The sequence below is a fragment of the Haliaeetus albicilla genome, chromosome 3, assembly GCF_947461875.1.
Source record: "Haliaeetus albicilla chromosome 3, bHalAlb1.1, whole genome shotgun sequence".
Classification (NCBI taxonomy): Eukaryota; Metazoa; Chordata; class Aves; order Accipitriformes; family Accipitridae; genus Haliaeetus; species Haliaeetus albicilla.
Window position 1 is genome coordinate 68,911,971 of NC_091485.1, and position 20,712 is coordinate 68,932,682.

The 20,712-nt window shown below is 40.9% G+C and overlaps 1 protein-coding gene across 3 annotated transcripts in view; it reads right to left on the reverse strand.

Moving 5' to 3' along the window:
• Positions 1 to 20,712, reverse strand: part of NDRG1 (N-myc downstream regulated 1) — a 75,713-nt gene continuing 55,001 nt past the window's right edge. For 2 of the 3 annotated variants that reach the window (XM_069780098.1, XM_069780099.1), the window contains exons 4-16: positions 16,570 to 16,675; positions 14,768 to 14,888; positions 12,742 to 12,804; positions 11,003 to 11,063; positions 10,456 to 10,542; positions 8,840 to 8,896; positions 7,797 to 7,900; positions 7,356 to 7,412; positions 6,380 to 6,431; positions 5,588 to 5,635; positions 4,008 to 4,043; positions 2,601 to 2,652; positions 1 to 1,857 (exon numbers count right to left, since the gene is read on the reverse strand). In XM_069780098.1, coding sequence (XP_069636199.1) covers positions 1,592 to 1,857; positions 2,601 to 2,652; positions 4,008 to 4,043; positions 5,588 to 5,635; positions 6,380 to 6,431; positions 7,356 to 7,412; positions 7,797 to 7,900; positions 8,840 to 8,896; positions 10,456 to 10,542; positions 11,003 to 11,063; positions 12,742 to 12,804; positions 14,768 to 14,888; positions 16,570 to 16,675 — 1,110 coding nt within the window. In that variant the 3' untranslated portion in view covers positions 1 to 1,591. Of the gene's footprint in view, positions 1,858 to 2,600; positions 2,653 to 4,007; positions 4,044 to 5,587; positions 5,636 to 6,379; positions 6,432 to 7,355; positions 7,413 to 7,796; positions 7,901 to 8,839; positions 8,897 to 10,455; positions 10,543 to 11,002; positions 11,064 to 12,741; positions 12,805 to 14,767; positions 14,889 to 16,569; positions 16,676 to 18,387; positions 18,535 to 20,712 lie in introns of those variants that run through there. The other variant, XM_069780100.1, reaches the window with a different exon arrangement.

Below are 20,712 nucleotides of genomic sequence, written 5' to 3' on the forward strand. Positions count from 1 at the left end.
TTGCAAAGTTACAAATTTATTTGTTTTGAAATAAATACAAATACTTCATTAAGAAACTTTTCTTGATAGACTTTACACAATAGCTTTATTCTTTCTGGAAATTGTCTGTTCTTCCCACAAACTGTTATGGATATTCTACACAAGAGCTGCAGTTAGTCAATATAAAGTAATCTAGATGGTGTTCTCCTGAACAAGCAATCCCAAGTATTAACATTTGCTATTTAACTGCTCGGCATTTGAGTTTTCTTGTTTGTGTGAGGACTGCAATGCAGCAGGTATGCACTGGAGCTCGGGAAATCCTGTCCCACTACCTATGGAAGGACAAACTTAAGAACACCCAGCTGTGAAAATCTGACTGGTGGAAAGGTATCAAGCCACTAGCATCAAAAAAGTAACCCAAGGTATCAGGAGGCTACGTAAAGATGCAGAACCAGCAGATCATTACATTTATGCAGTCATTAAACACTGTATTTCACAGATACAGTGCTGCCACTCCACCACTTTGTGGAATACACTTCTCAGCACCAGTGAGATCTCATCAGAGTTTCAAATCTAGTAATTAGTGGCAGTTGAATGTACAGTATCTAATTACATGCCATCCCACAGTTATTCATCTCTCCTGACAAAGAACAGCTGGATTTGGCTTCGCTTACAGAATTCTGAATTTATCACAATTGTGCTGGACACAAAAACTTGAGCTGCAAAGATAAGAAGCTGTCTGAAGGAAAAATCAAGCTGTTTCTGCTTTGCTGGCATGTACGGCTACCCTACTTGTTACAACCACACCAACTTTTGCAGTATGGTAAACCCTTTGGCCCAAGATCCCAACCAGGAAATGCTACCTTGCTTATTAAATTTAAATCCTGTCCTCATTTGGCTAAGCGGGTTGTGGGGGCTAGGAGGGGGGAAGGAAAGGAAGACTGGAACTAAATCTCAAAAAAGTGAAATAAAAAAGCTTAAAGATTTAGTTCATCTCCAAGTCACATTAAAATTGCCTATTTTAGTAGTATATTATTGTACATAGGAAAACAGGCTTGAATACTAATGAATTAGAAGGCCTATAAATGCACGATACATTAACTTCTCTATCATTTGAAGTCAAGCTATATACAATGAATTCGACTCCAGCTTCAACATGAGGCCATAACACATTTGTTTCATTTCCTTTTTTAAAAGCCATCCATAGTAGTGATTTTTTTCTCCCCCTCTTTGAAACTCATCTCAAATTGTGCCAGTTTACTTCAAGAGAATAAAAGATAAAGGGGCATGTAACAGTTCTGATTTTAAAAGAGGATATTAAGCAAGTCTGGTTTGACTCTGAAGTGTTTACAACCACATCAGCTTTTGGCAAGTATCCTTTAGAATTTGGCATCCATTGAAGGAGGGCACAATAGCAGCAACTGTCTGAGTTACAAGAATAACGATAGAGCAAATGAGATGCTTCTTTTCTTTGGTCCCTGTCAGACCCTGGTGAACAGAGTTCATCCTACAGAATAGCTTGAGATTAATAGCAGTTATGTTTTTGTGATACACAGGGGGCATCCATTACTTTTTCATCACACTGTGACCAGCTTAAACCTCCCATAGCCACCTAACAGGACACCTCCATGGACTTGGGGCTTGATTGTTCAGCGTTGCTTGCAGAGTTCGGCGTCAGCTCGATGCGCGTGTCTGTGTGGGAGCGGTTCCTGGCACCATCCCCGGTGTGGGATCGGCTCCTCGTTCCCTCCCCGGTGTGAGACCGGCTCCTCGTGCCTTCCCCGGTGTGAGACCGGCTCCTCTGTCCTTCCAAAGAGGTTACGCTGGAGCCAGAAGCGGTGCGGGACCTCATCAGCCTGGTCATGCTTGCAGAGGGGACTGGAAGAAGAGTGTTTCATTAATGCCTTGCTTCATGGGCTTGGAAGGAAGCCTTTGCCTTCCTCTCCAGCCTTAACCACCCTTGGAGAAGCCTTTGAGGTTGAATATATACTTTTCATGGTACCTTCACATGCCGAAGTACCACCAGTGCTCCAGGCATACAGTTAGGGAGCCCAAATTACTCAGGCAAAATCAGTGGCCAGGGCTGAGGGGTTCAAGACGGAGCTTTACGACATGTTGCTGTTGGCTGCAACAATCCAGAGGAAAACTAAAGAGACTCATCACACCTCCCGTTACTTTCAGATGTTTAACCTTTGCTGGCAGCCCAGGTTAGCAATGCATCTCCACAACAGCAGCTGTCAGGAGCATATAAGTGAAGGACAAACAGCTACAAATCAAAAATCTCTGACCTAACGAGGTTTTAAATGGTGTGTGCAGTATATAAGTCATATCCTGTGATGCAATGAGGGGACACTATTACAAATATCCACTCTAAAAATATCAAGATAAAGTAAAGCAGGTATTTGTGAGTATAAGCCGCCTACAAAGCTCTCTACTATTTAGTAACATAATTTGGTCTGAAAACCCTTTGCCCAGATACCACAGGTGGTTTTTTCCCCCCTTGCAAATGCATATCCAACAGGGAAAAGATCACACATCTGGGATCAGAAGACTCTCTGGGTGCTTAGATGCCCAGCAAACTTTGGTAGCCAGGTGAACCATTCCATAAAACCAATACTTACTGTATCCCATTCCCTGAACAAAGTATTTGAAAGCTTCTGCAAGCTTGGCAGGCTGCAAAAGAAAGAGTATTATTGTACACAGTGCTCTGCAAGTCAGTTACATTACAATGTTATACATGCCATGAATGCCCTATCTTAACAGGGACATATTAAATATTCTCTGGGTTCTAGTGAATGTCTGAAAATCTCATTTACATGAGAGAATTCCACCATTCCCCTCCCTAGTCTGCTCCCCTGCCCCATTATTTTACCAAATGGACACATGCATTTGAGAATGAGATTTCCAGAGAAGTCACTACAAGTGGTCTAAAGCTGGCCCAAACTTTGCTCGCACAGCTACAGGGACACGTGAGCCAAAGTAAAATAATTGGCCTCCCAAAAATATACAAAGCAGTTCACACAGGGTTGGTAACTGAGCAATTCCTTATCAGCAGAAAACAAATTCAGCTAGTCAGAGCTGATAGTTATGTTTATATGGCAAAAAAGCTCAGCAGAATATACAAGCACAACTGACTGACATTCTTGCAATGAGGCACTCGTTTTTCTCTGCTGCTGACAGTGGCCAAATAAGCCTCACAATCTCAATTATTGCACATGTCAATATTGCCTATAGTTTTTTGTATAATTCTACCTGAATCAGTGCAAAGAATGGACTCTGTATAACAGAAGCAATGCACATACTCCTGTGTGGCTTAAAAAAGCCTTTTCCGCCTTCCCACCATTAGAGCACACACTGCCTGAACAGGGACTTTTCAACTGCAGGTAATTACAAATTCAGTTTTTTTCCCTAAGTTTGCAAACACCACATTATATTGCTTAGAAATCTGTTTAGATGTTAGATCGTATTCTAAAGCTGATTTACAGGTCAGCTCTTAGCGAAGCAACACTAGAGCATCGGTAAATTTTAACTTTCCCAGCCTAGTTTTATTAGCAGCCTTGGAATTTATGCCTAAATATATTTCAGAAACTCCAGTTCATTCTCACTCAAGCCAAGTCAGTGTATGCAAGAACATAGCGTTGTTATTTCCTGCCTCCCACTTTCCTGATCTATACTATAAATAGTCCAAATAAGAATGTTTTTAAAACACTACTGCTCAAGCCTTAATCCATGCTAGCTTAGTAGATAGGCATAAAATAATATCTCCACATTCCCACCTCAGACCTTTACTTGGTTAAGACTTAATTAGTGGAAATAATATCCCATCCCAATCTTAATTTTGCGCTTCACTGCTCTTTAAAGAAAAAAGAAAGCTCAGATGACCGACTGACATCATTATTCGTGAAATCATAACCATCCTTTTGGCTGCCATTTGGGAACAGCAAGTACCCTACAGGAAAACACCCATTTGTTGCAGTCTGACACGCTGCAGAACAGGATTAGTAGGATTTCCATCAGCCAAATCCTACCTGGGAAACTTGAGGGAGCCCACCGCAGTCAGCCATCTGAAACGGGGATGAGAACAGCCAGTTAGCATAATGCCAGAGGAACTTATTTATGCTCAGGATATATTAAAGTGACCTTTTTAGCTATCTGGCAGAAAAACATTTCCTTTTTTTGTGTGAGTAACATACATGTAGATGAATGCATCAAAGCAAGCAGTTGAATGTTTATAAAAGCTGTGACTGCACCCCAAAGTGTCTTGACCCTCAGGCACTGGCTGGAGCTACAAATAAATATTTTTTGCCAGGCAGTGATTACCAGTTTCTTAGACACTAGCCTATTAGCCCTGGTTACAAGTTCAGCTCTGAATTACAGTAGCGTGACTTGGTATTGACCTGAATGACAAACAGGGGAAAGAGAACAAACACCTAAACCTCAGAGGTGAGAGGGAAAAATGATTCGCTGAGATTGCGGATGGCAAGCATCAGCCTGACTTGCCAAGGGAAGCAGGGAAAGCCAAATTAGAAAAGCTATCTTGAGTGCATGCAATATTTTTGGAGCTTTTCATTCTTCCTGCCACTCCACCCCTCAAAATCAACCCAACAAAAACAGTCCTGTTCCAAGGAACACCACAAGCTGAAAACAGTTGAGTTGTAAATTACAGGAAACCCCAAATCCTATCTAGGATTAGTTAGCAGCAAAACAGGCCTGTAGCAGGATCTGGCATCAGCCGCATCCCTGCACGGAGCAAAGGTTGGCCACTGATAGAGGACCTGAGATAGTGTCAGATTTTTTTCTTAGGGTGAGTCTGCCACGTCCATGTGGTAGGTCAGCACTGTAATTCCTCAACATGAAGGAGGAAAATGAATTTTTAAAAAATCATTGCTTATTATAATTTTCACCAACCAGTTCAACAGAGAGATGCAGTAAAAGTTCCCAGAGAAACATGACCAGACTTGTTTCAACGTTTGCATGCTCTTACACTCATTCCATTTTACTTCATCAGTAACGAGCTGAAGATTGCACCTGTACTCTGAATGCCGAGTATCAGCCAAAGCCTCTGCATGGTGTTTTGCTGTTCAATAGTGCATTTTATCAACTTTTTGGAAAATAAGACAGCAAGATGTCCTAGACTGTGCCCTCATAAAAGGCAGGATGACAAAACCGTGGCTGATAGATCAGCTGTCTATTCATCCGACACTACTGCTGAGGGACAGGCAGCACAGGAACGGAACGAGTTGGTTTGCACTTCCAGTCTGCTGATGGCTTTGTTCAAACCTTTCAAAATACCTCGAGATCAACTTTGCCAGCTCTAGTCAAATTCATTATGGGTATGTGAAATACTGAGCATTTCAAGTCTCACCCCTAGTGTTTTAAAACGGAGGAGCTGAGAAATTCCCTGTTGTTAACCTTGACAAGCAGCCCCTAGTCTCACTTATCCCACTAAAATATTCTTACCCTAAAGGAACTGCCTTTTTGCATCAGAACTGGATTCTCACTGCGTTATCTGTACTGCAGCACATCGCTCTGGTTCTGCTTTTTTAGTTAATCCAGCTGATTTTAAATGAGGGGAATGTTTATTTTAAAAAACAGCTTTTGTTATTACCTTCAGAAGTGTGGTCCTTGTCGGGTCCAGCTTTGAGTTGCATTCAACCTATATTAAAGAACAACAGCATAAGGCATTATACATAACATTTTAATTATGAACTGCTGGATGAAAACAGATTAAAATACCTTGTTTTCTGGCTTAATACAGACTAAATCGAGTATCTTAGGCTTCTGTATAAAGATTCTATGTATACATATATACATCTTTAAACCCGAGGAGGTCAGTTCACATTTCTGACTATTCTTTTCCATGTACAAACCAACCCATTAGTTAGGAATTGGAAATTTTTTTTATCTGTTTCTGGGACTCCAGTGGCAACAAGTGTTGTTTATCTTGTGATTTGGGGTCATCTGGTAGCGTCCCAAGTGGTGAGCAGCCATATGGCCACAGGCCAGCAGACTGGGCATGCCTGTTAAGGCACAACATTTGAAGTCATCCAGTCATCTGGGGCGAGTTATAATGGTCAAAAAGAAGCTCTTTGCTTCCATAGTGACCCAGGGCACAGCTCCAACAGCACAGAACAAGTTAAAATACCAGCAGCAGATTCCTCTCTAAAGGAAAAATATTTGCGGTTCACTGGAACTGCTGTGGCGATTGTTCCTAACGCGGTAGCTATTAAATAACGGTGCACAGACAGAGGGGACAAAGAGCGAGGAATTAATGGCAGCTCTCCCGCGGTCTGAAAGAGGAGAGCCAGCTGGGCTGGACCGATCGCCAGCGAGCTCGCTGCGCGGGCATGGGCTCAGCCTGCCCGTCAGCAGGGTGGCAAAGAGGGCTCAGTATACGCACCACGGCGTCCACCGCCGGGGAACTGTCACCAACCACCAGGAGGACAGGGCATCTGCAAGGAAGCACACAGAAGCGGCATTAATCTCTGTGATCTGGCCCGCACTTGCCCTAAGCTGCGTTTTGTGTCGCTGCAAGGATGAGACCATTAAGTGCGTGAAAACGGCTTGTTTTGTATTCCAGATACCTTAAATATACATCAAATCCACTGTATTAGCTGCAAATCTACTGACGTGCTCCGATACCTTGCCTGAGAACCTGTCCTTTTCCTCACCTTGTAGCAGTCAGGCATTCCCAGTGCTCTTATTCCTTGTTTTATAAGAAATTGAATATGGGCATCAGCATCAAAGTCTCACCCCCACTCCCCCCAGGCCCCTGAGCTCCAACTTTTGGACCTGTCATCCAATTTCAACCAGACTGGCAGAGGAGCAGAGTGTCTCCTGCGTGTAAACACCAGCAGCTGAGCAGAGAAGGACTTGACAACTGCTATGTTGCACAAATTGCAGCACAAGTTAAGAGCTGTTAGCAGAAGAACCGGCAGATAGTCATTCTCATATCTGCTCCATCTTCCTGATTGGTTTTTGGTTGGTTGGTTTTTTTAATGGTTTTGGGTTGGGTTTTTTTGGTTGTATAGGCACAGCTCAAGTGCATTCAGAGCTATAGTTAGCAACAATATACTTCTGGATGAAGCTAAGTACATCTACTCTTCAAGTACTTTAAGACCAAGTTTGCAGATACATAGTGACAGGAACTACTTAACTTTCCATTTCACCTAACACGATTGTGAAGTTTGAAGAGGGGAAGTCTTCCTAACGGCAGTCCCTGTCTTGCAGTAACTTCTACGCAAAGTTACAAGATCCTTTTCTAGCACATAAGCACATTCAGCTACAGCTCTGCAACATATATGCAATACACCCACTGATCACACCTCTAAGTTCACATCATGTACAGGTGAACTGGTAGGAAATAAAATACTTACTGAAGGGTGACAACATTTATTCCAGGAACAGGGCGCTCAATCTCTAGGTCTCGCCGACTGAAAAAAATGGAGAGGACAAAGGCTCTCGATACACTGAAACATTCTTGAATACTTCCATATTCTTCTAGTTTAGAGAAAGCACAAACACTCACATATGTTAATTTAATCTGATACAAGTTGTAGCCTCCACAACTGATGGAGAACCACTCTTAGACTGAAGTATCAGTATCTTAGTTCAGTCCCAGTGTACCATTTTTCTCCCCACAAACGCACAAGGTCCTTCTCCCATAAGCAAACCACCTGAGATCCCTAAAGGCACTGTTAAGCAGAACTTTATACTGAGGGAACACAAGTAATTCCACCATACAAGTAATACTGGCTCTAAGAGCTGGACAGCCTCTTAAAACAGTTTCCAGTTAGAAATCAGGTAAATGTATTTACCTGTTGTAAGAGTTGACAAAGAGATGAAGGTTGGTTTGATTCATATCATTAATAATATGCTGACGATAAGTATGGATCAGGTCATGGTTGCTGTGAATCTCTTCCTACAGTGGAGACAGAATCATTCAGAATAGGGGCTATTTTCTGAAAGGATCTGAAGACATGGCACAGCAGTCGTGTATCAGACTTGTATCTACACAACAGGGGTGCACCTTTAGGGTAGGGACAACTTCTAGCACCCAGTGGTGTCATTCAGAATTAACATTAGCCTCCGATTGCAGTAGCACATTTTTCGCTTTAAAACTTCAGTATGTTCTAACGTAAAGGTCTTATGATTGCAAAACATGTAGTTGTAGTGCAGATGGTTACAGTCAGACAAGTGTGAGGTTTTAAAACAAAGAAAGATTCAGGGTAAGAAGCTCAATAAATGTTTCCGGAGTAGAACGGATGTTGAAAGCTTACAAACATATGTAACATGGAACTCAATTTCACAATAGAAATAACTAAGCTTCATGGACTTCAACCACTAACATTTTTAAACAGTTTGGTTCTAAAGTTTTTGTAGGTCAGTTCCTTGTTCTGCTGGAATGGAGTTTACCATTGCATTTACTAACAGTTTCAAGCATGGCAAAGTAGCCTCAGAAAACAGTATAGCACTTTCCATTAAAGTAGGCTTGCACTGAAGAGCACCATTAGTACTAATAACCAGCGTTCCCAGAGTTACAAGTATATTATGGCATAAAAAAGAATCTGTGGGGTAATTCTGCTCAGAACATGATCACATATGATGCTTATACTCATGTTTAAGTTTGGCTGTCTAAACAGGGAGCTAACCCTTACTAGAGTTGTTATGACCGAGATGCACTTGAGTTGTTGGGACACAGCAAGCCCCATGGCATATACTGGGAACACAGGTACGAATCCAATCTCACAGTTTAACTTTGTACTTTGTTGTTTAAGTGAAGGCTTCTCCCCTCCTCCCAGCCCCAGGTGGTAAATACAGATGACTGAATACATCAGAGGAATCTTCTGAACATCCTTACCTTTCCAAAAAGATGTGAAATGACCATGTCTGGTAAAGCATTTGTCCAACCTGAAATCTGAACAGCAAGATTATCTAAGTATCTGATATTAAAAGAATCCTTGAACAATTGAAACCTTTCAATTACCCATAAGTAGACCAAAGGATTTTTCTCTGCTGTCACTATATGTACAATATCCTGGACTGATATTTTCTTCCCCTCAATCCAACTAAAACACCATTAGGGGTTGCTTATGTTTGAGTTATTCTCCTAAGATGTCTTTGCTAATGCAGTTATATAGGGAACACACTACTAGTGGCATGGGTATATGTGGAATCACTCCCTGCAAGAACACCAAGCAAACGAGCCAGATGGGTGTCATTTAACCTCACTGCCCAGTCTCTTCCCTAACAACCCACACTGACAATACATTAGAGCTGGTACCTAAAGCTCATGCCCCAGAGTATGTGCTCTTGCTTTGGAAGGACAGAAGGGCACCCACTGTACTCCTAAGGTCAGCAATACTTGAGAGGTTGAAGGCAGAGGCACAGATATGGAAAAATTTAATTATAGTGAGACATTGGGTGAGATAATCAAAACATGTCAAATGGTACATCTCAATGTAGAGGATTTACTAAATATAATTCCAGATCAAGCTTACCAAAATAAAGTGGTATGTAAAATTATTTTAAAAAATGAGTAACTAAGCCTTGAAAGAATGTTACAACCCAGCTCTGGAAAGTTTCTCCTAGTATTATAAGGTTGTTATTACATTTAATATCACCCTAGACACTTACAATGGGTTGACTCTACGTGTGGTTAAAAGATGACGCACTAAGTTTTGTACTTCTCAGAGTGTTTATAACAACTGCCATTCACTTAAACATGACCCTGAATGATGCAAAGTACCTTCCATCAGTTTACCCTGAAAAATGTTTTAACAGGTTAAATCTGAGTGACATGTAATGTGACATTTATACTTATTCATATATACTGGTCCCCGGAATATTTTTGAAACCAGTTCTCAGTGCTTGTTTTCCCACATTGCAATCTTTCTTGCAACTACAAAAGAATACATTTAAAGGAGATGCTTTGTATGTGAACATTTTCACTTACAAGTGTGGTTGTATGGACCATCTGTCCACAGTTACTGTAGCTAATGCCCTTTTTCTGAGTTTTTTTGGCATCTAAGACTCAGCTAGATGATTGGAACCTGGAAGATGTTGCTCTGAACATTTTTCTGTGCCCTAGTTCACATTTTGGACTGTGCTGGTAAACAAAGCCATGGACAAGAAAGAACTGAATGTTACACTATGCCTGAAGTTTACTTGAAAGAAAGTTGTTTCCAAAACTACCCTGTGTCCAGGTTAAACTAGGTTCTCCCCAGTAGTTACTGGCTCTTAAGAATTGTCTATACCCAGTAGCTCCATTATACCACGGGTATCTGTTTCTTCAAAGTACTTATTTTTATCACTAGCCCTGCAGGAGGTATGTTTGCAAATGGAAGATTAAACCCCAAAAGGAATTAGCCTGGGATATTTTGTGTCTGCAGCCATGCCTTGACACACAAGCTTACCCAGCTCCTCATGCTTGACAGGCTCGCAGTATGATTTATTTTTCTAACTTAAAATGTTTACCTTAGTTGCTGCCCAGTCCATCCAACCTTCAGCACAAGGGTTTACATTAATGAGAACTAATCCCTCCACCATCTCTGCGTGATTTAACTGCAAAAGAAAAGATTTAAGATTCATCACATATCCTTTGTAACTTGACAGTCAGCATAAAATTTAAATTAGCAAATTATCTCCTGGGGAGGAAGGCGGTAGGTCTAGTTTTATCTTGCACAAAACAAGCATATGTATGGAAAAAGATTTTTCATTAAAGCAATTCAACTGAGCAGCTGGAGAACATTAAGATTTAACTTCTTCTCCACCCTCAGTTTAAATAGAGAACTCCCATTAAAAAAACCTTCTGCAAATTAACTGGGTAGAGCCCAGGCCTTAAAATGGAAAAAATCTAGGTCTTCTGGATTAGCTATCCCGCAGATTGTGGTATTTAACTTAAAAGCCTAGCTGCTTACTTAAATGGGCACGGCAGAGCAGGAATTCTCTGCGCACGCTACAGGGGCAAGAACACGTCAGGGAAACGAGGTTCGAGGCTTTAGGGAAGCTCCACAAAACTTACAGCAAATCTGGTCAAGATGTAGGCACCGGCTCCAGTTCCCATTCCTATAACGGTCTTCAGCCTGCACAGCAATAAAACGGAAGAGACAAATGAGTAAGGCGGCACCGAAAATAAACAAACCCGCATCAGCAGCCTTCCTCTTTCACATGCCAGCGTGTATCTACAGAAGGGTGGGTCGCAGCTCAGGCAAACCGTGGACCCTCAGCAATGCCACCAGCCCCGGTAAGGAGCTCGACATAGCAGCTGGTTTGTTTTCGGCCGATTTACCGGACACTGGTCTTCGTGCATTGCAGGGCAGCAGCAATTCTCACTTATCTTTAAGTAAATAGACTGAGCAACCACAGCATTGTTCTGATGCTGGAAGGAAATGGTTAGTCTCTGCCAGAAAAACTTACAAGATATAGTCTTGAAATCTGCAGCCTAAATACAAAGCTCCCCCCTCCCCAGGCTCCCCCTGCCCTCCCCGATACAGCTATCCAACTGGGATACTGATTCCTCTCTAACAGGGGGCTGGCAGGAAAACCTCTCATGCTATCCAGCCACTGGGGTGATTAAGTTTAAACTTCATAACCAAACAGGGCAGAGACAAACCAAATATTTGCATTAACTGAAACTGGTTTTAAAGCATCACCTTCAAGGCCTTAGAAAATACATGGAAGGGAAGACTAGACAAAACCACTCAGAAAAACAGGTTATAGGATGCTTTTAGGAAAATAAGTGAGGATAGTTTTCATTCTCATTAGCAATATTAAATCAAGGCTTTGTAACTACACTCCAGTTTAACTGACTGTCAAGGTACTGACATTATGTTAGCTTTTTTTCAGTGCAAGAGCAGAATTGGCAACCCTGTGCCTCACACGAGGTGTTTCAAAAACCACATCTCTTAAGAAGGTAGTGGGGTAAACTGGTCGAAGGTACTGTAACAGCTGGTTACAACAACTGAACAATGTCTAAACTGGGGTGCTGGTCTGAGACTAAAATCCCCACCAACAGTCCAGCCTGTCTGCTCTCCAAGGCTGCCCAACCCTGGATGCCAGGTTTTCTCTGCTTGGTCTGAAAACCCCTTGCAGGTGCCTACCCACACTCCTCATTGTGTACCAGGAGCACCAATTCTGCAGAGAAAGCACCTTTCTTAGCTACAGCTACTGCTAAAGCTAAGCTTTGAGAGAGCACACACACCTAAACTTGCAGGTAGACAGAGGAACATTATGACTAGGTCCTTCAACACCAGCAACCTGGTATCTGCACTTGGTAGCAGAAGAGGCTTAAGGAGGTCGGACCGACCCCCTAAGACACTCAAGTCACAGAAACAAAAGCGTCCTCAGATAGGACCACTTTTTTTTCCCTGCTAACCACACAGGAAAACGTGGGTTGTTACAGTGGGAAGAACAGATTGTCTGTGCCTTGCCCCTGTGCGGGCAACGAAGAGAAAATACTGGAGGAAGCCCCTAAATTAGGCACATGGGATTTCACTCAAAGTTGCTTCCTGTTTAAAAATAAACAGACATTTCAAAAAAGGCCAAAAAATAAGCTCTTTCAGAAACAATGGCAAAAGTGATCCGTCTATAACAGAGGAATTAAAAAAAACCCCACAACTGGGTTGTAATTCTAGCAAACAAAATGCCAGAGAGCCAGACTGAAGCTTCAGGAGCAGCACAGGCAAATATCTGCTCTGCCCTGATCTTTTGGTGTGCCACATAGAGAGAAGAATGAGGAAAATAAAATAATTCTGCACTCACCCAAACTGTTTCAGGATTCCGGGAAGCATTTCGGCCAGCTGATCCATGGAGGGATACACGTACCTACAACAAATGTATGTTTGTGGATTTACTACACCACTTTCAGTAGAGTAGGCTGGGATATTTAGAGACACAGCGGTCACTGTAGATTCAATACCAAATGTGGTCATTACAAGATCATTGACAGTATGAGCTGAATTTAAATCAGGAGCAAGCACATGTAAGTACTTTAGCAGAAATACAAGCATAATCTATATGGTACTTTATGTCAGTTACAGGATGATAGATGTCTGGTCCGGCTGAGAGCAAAACAGACCATCATGAATCTCCTCCAAGAAAAGTTAACACTTAAAACTTTTTCATAAGTTTGAACTTGAGACGTGAGTTTCCAACCACATTCACCACATTTGTACTTCTGGTCCACCATAAAAGTTTCCCCATGTTGCAGAATTGCAGACTACAGTAATGAGATTTAGATGCTTGGCAAATAATTTGCATGCAAGTTTTCAGGGACACACAAAGTACCATAGGATAAATGAGGATAGCTTTCTATTAATATTAATAGAGAAAAGGAAGGCATAGGAAGGGCTATGAAGCTGCTGACGATGTTCAATAAAAGCAGCTGTCAGTTAATGCTCCTGGTTTTCTGCAGAGCAGAAACAAAATTTTGAGGGAAGGAAATACTGAGCAAAATCTCAAGTGAGCAGCACACGGAAAAAAATCCACCCAAAGTAGCTGGAGAATATCTGCCTAGGATATATGCAAATCTCTTCTTCCCATCAGGACTACACCTAATGATTCTCTAGTTTAGTTTCCAAAATAAAACCCAACAAAAAAAACCCAAACAGTGCAAAACTACTTTATTTTCCTGGATTTTCTTGTTGGTAAACTAAACCTTGTCATGACAAAATCTAGTGTCATTGCAACAGCTATGACTTAACTGGAGCATGCTGTCTCCCAGCTGGAGGGCTGGGAGAGATAATACAGCTTCTTGTGCTGTCATCGTAATGTTATTAAGCAGTGGTCTTTACTAGCATAGACCATGACGGCTGCCCTATGCAGCTTACAACTCAGAAGTGTTAACATTTGCTCAGGACATGAGGGTTAAGACACTTAAAAGCTCGTAATTCAAACAAATACAAAGGTGGGTGACTAAAATAGCTTTGTAGGCTGCTCTGGTAGACAACTGGGCCATTGCAGTTAACACTAGCTGAGAACCTGGCCCATCGTGACCTCCTCAGCATCAGACCAGCTTAAAAATTAAGAAGGGAAATAGACTGGCTCATGCAATAAGGGTACATACAAGCTCCTTAATACCTAGTTCTTACAGAACAACTTGCCTTGTACCCTCCCCTCAGCCTGTTGGCTGCTCCCTTCCTCAACCGAGCTGACTCCTATCCAAGGGGCATCTTAAGGCAACCTGTCTCATTTGAACTAAATGGGACAAGCATTTTGGCAAACACAGTGCTCATGGCACACAAGGTTTCCAAGAGTTACAGCATCAATACATGATAGCTGCATACTCCTGACTGTATCTGTGATATTCTGTGGGGCTACATCGCTTTGTTACTGTTCAACAACTTGGATTTTCCACATAGGATATCAAGTCTACTTATCAACATCTACCATGCTGCCATTTAATAAAAAACATGGATTTAGGAAGGACATTATATAGTTGCTAATGCCTATCTTGTTTACAGTAACAATTTAGTTTTGTATTTGTATTCAGGATGTCATTACAAAACGAGGTAATTCGTTATTTAAATTGACAGATGTAGACATCTGCCAAGGAACTGCTTTACAAGCAGTCTAGTTATCAGAGATAAAACACAAAGTTACAGCCCCAAAGTCTACTGTGAACTGGCACAACACAAGAGAGCTCCCAGAGCTCCAGTACCTTAGAAATAGTGGCAGGATTCAAGTTCAAAAGCCAACTACAGTTAATTAAACTGCAGATCAAGATGATTTTTTTTTTTCCAGAAGGAGGATAACTCTGAAAGCATGGGCTGTTTCCCTGACAACTCACCCAGCCTGGAAAGACGGTGCTCCATCCTGCTGCCCAGGTGCATCCACATGGCAGACTGCAAAGTGCTGGGTGATCTCCTGCATATCCTCAAAGTTGAAGAGAGGATTGAAGCAAGTTTTATCTTGAAAAGAAAATACGGAATAATTATGCTGAGGGGAAACAGTGAGTTTGCAGCTATAAAGTCATTTATTAACCTGTCCTGCAGGTTAATGATAAGTTGGTTCAATCAGGTGAGCTATGTTATAGCCTGGGTAAAGTGGCAGTCCTTTATTTCTAAGGAGGAAAGACCAAAAAAGCCCTGCTACAAAGCAACCTGTGCCAACTTGCTTTAATTCCTTGAAGAAAAAGCCCCGAACAGCTCCTTCCCCATGGTCCGCTAAGATTTATCCATGGTGTTTTGGTACCTGCCATAAGTATTTGCTTGGTACAGCAAAATCTCAAAAAATTATTCTTTATTCAAAGTTAAAATACTAATAAAATGCAGTCAGGAGTATTCAGCCCAGGTTTTGGCTTCGACAAAATTATCCATTTACTTGTCCACTCATTTTTCTTTGGATTGTGTCAAAACAGATGGAGGAAAAAAGTATCCAAGGCTGAGATCGTGACTTGTGCTTTTGCCCAAATATTACAAGACAAACATTCCATGATCGGCTGCTGCAGGCAGCTCAAGACAAAAGCATTTTCCTGGGATACTCAATGCTGTAGGCTCCCAACTTTGAGGTGATTTGATTTCTGATTTTTAAGCAATATTAATGTGGGAAGACGGTTAGCATATTTTTCTCCTGGAGTGGAAAGCATAAATTCTGTAGCACCACCTTTGAGATGCCTAGAAAGCAATTCAATATTCTGTGTGTGCTTCTGAATGTCCTCACGCTACAGTGTATAGGCAAAATCATTGCAGAATATAAAACACTTTTAGTTAAAATCAGCTTTAGGAGAATATGCAAGTTGGGAAAAGATTCTTCCCCTTTCAAAGCGAGAGAAAGTTTATTCACCATAAAGATAGACTTTGTAACTCCAGAAAGAAGAAAGTCTTATTCAAAGATGGGACCCAGATTAAGCTCTGCCCTGATCCACTGAAAATCTAAAATAAAGGCAGTTGCACAAAAAAACAGGCAAGGAAACATTTTTTTCTTATGAGTAATATCCACCCACCGAGCAACAGCCAGACTTTAAAGATCTGCAGGTGTTTTTGCATGTAAGTATTGATAACTGATTAAGAAACAGTAAATTGTGTGAAGCAAACAGTACTGGTGAAAAGAACAAATTAGAGTAGATCTGGATATTAGGTCATTATATTCTTGGATATGACAGATAAGATAAAAGGCACTTATCAAAGCTATTTTCTTAATACTGGCTAAGGACACAATGCCAGCATTCATTGCGTCATCCTGATTTGCCATGTAATTCATACAAACCCACAGCAGCATAAGACTGGTTATCAGACAGGAACCCAAGACAAAGCACCAGCAATGCTGTTTTCAGTCCTGCTGGCAATACACCCTCAGCCATCCCCTGCAGATGTTTTTACAGCATTTATACACAGTCACGATGAGCTAGCAGAGGTCTTTCGCTCCTTTAAGTGAAATATTCCAATTGTTTACTTTGTGAGGATAAAATATCTGAGAATTAAACTTGCTGTGAGAGAGGAATTGGGGACCATCTAACAGGTTGCAGTGGACATAAACAAGCAAGGACCTGGGAAAGGTCTCCCAACCGCCGCTGCTTCCACACCTTTGAATATAGCAGTAGCGTTAAGAAACCAGGCCATGCCTGTGCTATTAAATAAAAAGTCTACTTACGATTCAGCCCGATGTCATGATAGGTGAGGATGGCTGGCCGGTTCCCTCTGGGAGTCCCACACATGGTGACATGGACCGAGCCATGCACAGTCTCCACATCTTGCTCCTGCCAAAGAACAGGAGGAAATCTGTGAAGGGCTTGTCCAAGTGCTCCAGTGAACACCCGCTGCAGCAGACCTCTGTCTGACCACGAGCACAGGTCCTGCCCCATCCCAGGGTCTGCCCGCAGCCCTGGGGGTCTTCACAATTCCCCTGCTAACACACCCCGTTCATCCCCACCGTCAGGGATCCCTGCTAACCTTTTATATTCGGCTGTTACCTACTCCAGTCCACTTAAGCTGCTAGCTCTAACCAGATGCCGAGGAAAGAGTTAAATAGTTTTTAACCTCATTAAAAGGCAGCGTAAGGAAAAAAAGGAAAAAAAAAGCAAGCAGTTTGGTGCAATGACACCTAAAATAACAACAGCTTACAACTATGACAGGCGGCATTTGCAAAAGTGCAAGTTGCTAAAAGTAAATACTTCTATTTTCTAAGAAAAGGACTTTAACTCAGCAAATAACTACTATTCCCCAAAGAAAGCAGTATTAAGTAGCCTGTATTTGCCATAAAGATTTATCACACTGCGGTGCCTTGTGATTATAGTAGCCTTCCCCAATAAACATGACAGCCACATGTGTTAGCTTTATGGCTTGCTATGTATAGACCTGAGCATAAACCCAACTGTCTGAAGTTTGCTATAGAGCAGCATATCCACAACATTGTCATGGTGATTACCAGAGAAGCAGTGTTAAGAAGCATACTGCTATTATTTGACATAACAGAAGTTTGTACTATTTAATGATCTTAAAGCTACAGGCACCTTTATTATCAAATCAAAGTCCCTCTGAGTACCATCTTTTATTTATCGGATGTCTATGTAAGTTAGATGCGACTTGGGTCATACTAACATCCACAGCATACAGAACAGTTTTTTGTTTCTTTTGCACTTGAACTTCAGATGGGTATAAACAATTAGTTATTTTGCCAACATGTGTAAAGGGAATCACAAAACAACAGTTATTTATGACACTTATTTACAGCACCGTTATTTATGACACTTATTTACAGCACCGTTATTTATGACACTTATTTACAGCACCGTTATTTATGACACTTATTTACAGCACCGTTATTTATGACACTTATTTACAGCACCGTTATTTATGACACTTATTTACAGCACCGTTATTTATGACACTTATTTACAGCACCGTTACACTCACATAATAGTCAAGGCAGTATATAGTTAGTAGCCAGTCTTAGCATTTCACCAGAATACTTTTACTGTACAAGACACAGATATCCATGTCATTCAGTACAGTGTACTGTCTGCTGCTGCAGGGCTTCCTTGACTTGCTCTGTGCAGTAATGCCCAGAGGCAAAGCCCAAGTTAAATTCAAATCTATTAAGAACTATGCTGCAGAAATCAGGAGCGTACAGCCTCTGCAAAAATCTTTACAGAGCAAAACCCAAAAGGTCTTCAGAGACCCAAGGTAGTAATTTGATCTAAATATTAGCTCCTTAATTTGATACATGGAATATACCACACGTTTTGTTGAAAATAAGGATGCTAGGCAACACCATTCCACATTTCACCTGTCTTCCTTGCAATTACACATTTACATCAGTTTTAAGTCACAATTACAGCAACGAATCAAGATATCACCCTCTTTGTACACTGGGCAAGCTGAGCATCGCTGCTATCTGAACTACACTCCATTGAAACACTAATTCTCAGCTTTTATGTCTCTTTAGAGATTCATTCCTCTGCATACTCACTGCACTATTCAGCAGGTAAGCTGTATCCTCCATATCCAGGACCATCTTTAGGCAAAAGAGAATGATAAATCCAGCAAGCCAGACAGAGGACACTAGCTGGTTTCTACTTTGTCCAAGCAGGAAACCGGGCTTTATAGACAAGCTGCTATCCTGCACAGGCTTATGACTCTCATAATGCCCAGCTACAAAAACCAAAACAGACTAATTCATGAGGATGTCATTCTTAAATAGGATTTGAGTCAGGTTTGGCCAGAAGTACTTACTCAATAGAGCTCAGACATCAAAGATGAACTTAGTCACTGTCACACAACGTATGAAGTGCCAAATTTCAAACCTGGGAATTAGTACACTCTTTCCTCTTGCTGCTTCCATCAGGTTTTGAGAAGTTTAGCTTCATTTCAGGTTTTATCTCAAATGCTATAACACCCCAAACTTATTCTAAATTAAATCAGAAGCAAGCTCTTTTCTAAAAAGCCAGGATTAAACTTTCCAGTAAGAACACAAAAGACTTAGAAAAATTAGTGCAAGTCAAAATGATTCTGCACAACAAAAATGAGGACTTTTAACTGTTTGAAATCTAGTATTTTCCAAAGTAGACAAGCAATATTTAGTCTAGAGTATCCCTACATCTATCATACTAGTGTCACCGTAAGTTTCATTTTTGGCAGAAAATAGGGTATTGTAAGTTATTTATTACATAATACTCCAGAAGAGATTTGTGGTAGCAATAGACAGCAATTAACAATAATAGCAATTAATATTTTCCACATTCTACCTTCCTCCTGTACTTACATAATTTTCAATACAAAGCATAAAAATCAATAGTTTGGCAACCTAAACACCAGTAATGAGAGTAAGCAATATTGTGTAACACACCTCCTGCTTAGTGTGGAATATAGACATTATTTCCTCCTCAATTAGAGACTAATAGGCATTTTGTATCATCAGATTTTTATTGCTAGATCCTTCCAGTAACAGCATCCAAAATCTAGAACATGTTTTCTTGAGAGGGACCACCATTCAAGATTTGGGACCTTCCTCCTTTGTGCATGAAAGAAAAAAATCTGTTCGTGGTAGGTGAAGCCAGACCCTTGAACCTGCACATCCCACTGACCTCCACCTAATCTTCTGGAACTGGAAGCGTGAGTCTAGTTCAAACTCAGTGTCAACTAAAAATAGTTCGGAGACAGCAGGTGATCATACTTCTAATTACTGGCATAAATCACAGTCAGTTTAACAATCGGTTTAATTCCTTATCATGTTCACAGTAAGACTCCCCTAATTCAAGAGGGTTGCACTATTTTCCATTAGCACGAATTCTTCATGGCAAATACGCAAAAGGTTCTCCTAAAAAACAATCAATTCAAACCAGTTTCTTTGGTGACATCAAACGAACAACTTCACATCCGTATTGAGCCTATTAAAGATCAAGAGATTGTCTACGTGATGTAGGGATGGATGTTTTCAAAATGCAGAGCACTGAAAACAGATGGCAGCACATCCCAATCAACGTCAACATTATAGTAAGAGGCTCTTCACCAACCGATTTGTATTAAAACACTATCTTGGAAAAAAATCCAAGGTACACTAATCCGATAGAAGGATAACGACAAACACACCATCTGTCACATCTCTCACTTTAACAGAGGTGCAGTCTTATCTTACTGCCCTAAAAACACACACAAAAATACTTTTGATACATGCAATTTAAGAGAGGCTATCTTAGTTTGAAGGAGCTGATCCATTCTAAAGTAGATTTTATTTTCAGGTCAAGTGACTTTTTTGACGTTTTGTCATGAGGTTGAAAGGGGGGGCCAATTTGCAAGTCAGTAACGCAGGAAAGCTCATTTATTCCTTCCCCTCTCGACCCTGGCTAAGGAAGACACAGATTGAGGAACATGTTTACGAACAAGTTGTTTTCTGAAGCATGGGATATGCAACCAAAACGCTTCAGATATCTAAAAAGGAAAACCACACACACACATTGCACATTTCGCTAAAAACACCATATTTTATATTTTAAGTAAAATACTGCATTCTATCAAGATTACTTTACAGCTTTCAAATATATTTAATCCTCAATTACCATCTCATGCTTTTACTTTAATTTATAATATTATGCCTGTTAAATACACCTCCCTTCTCTTGCCTCAGATCTGAGACAAGCTTCAGAGCTTTTAAAGAGGATTTAAATGGCTTTTAAATTGCTAGGAGACAGTATATTTTAAGTTCATATTACTTAAGAAATTTAATATACTAGTACCTGCGTATGCTATTTTTCACTTCTTTTTTTCAGTGTCTTGGCAATCAAAAATATTTGAGCTT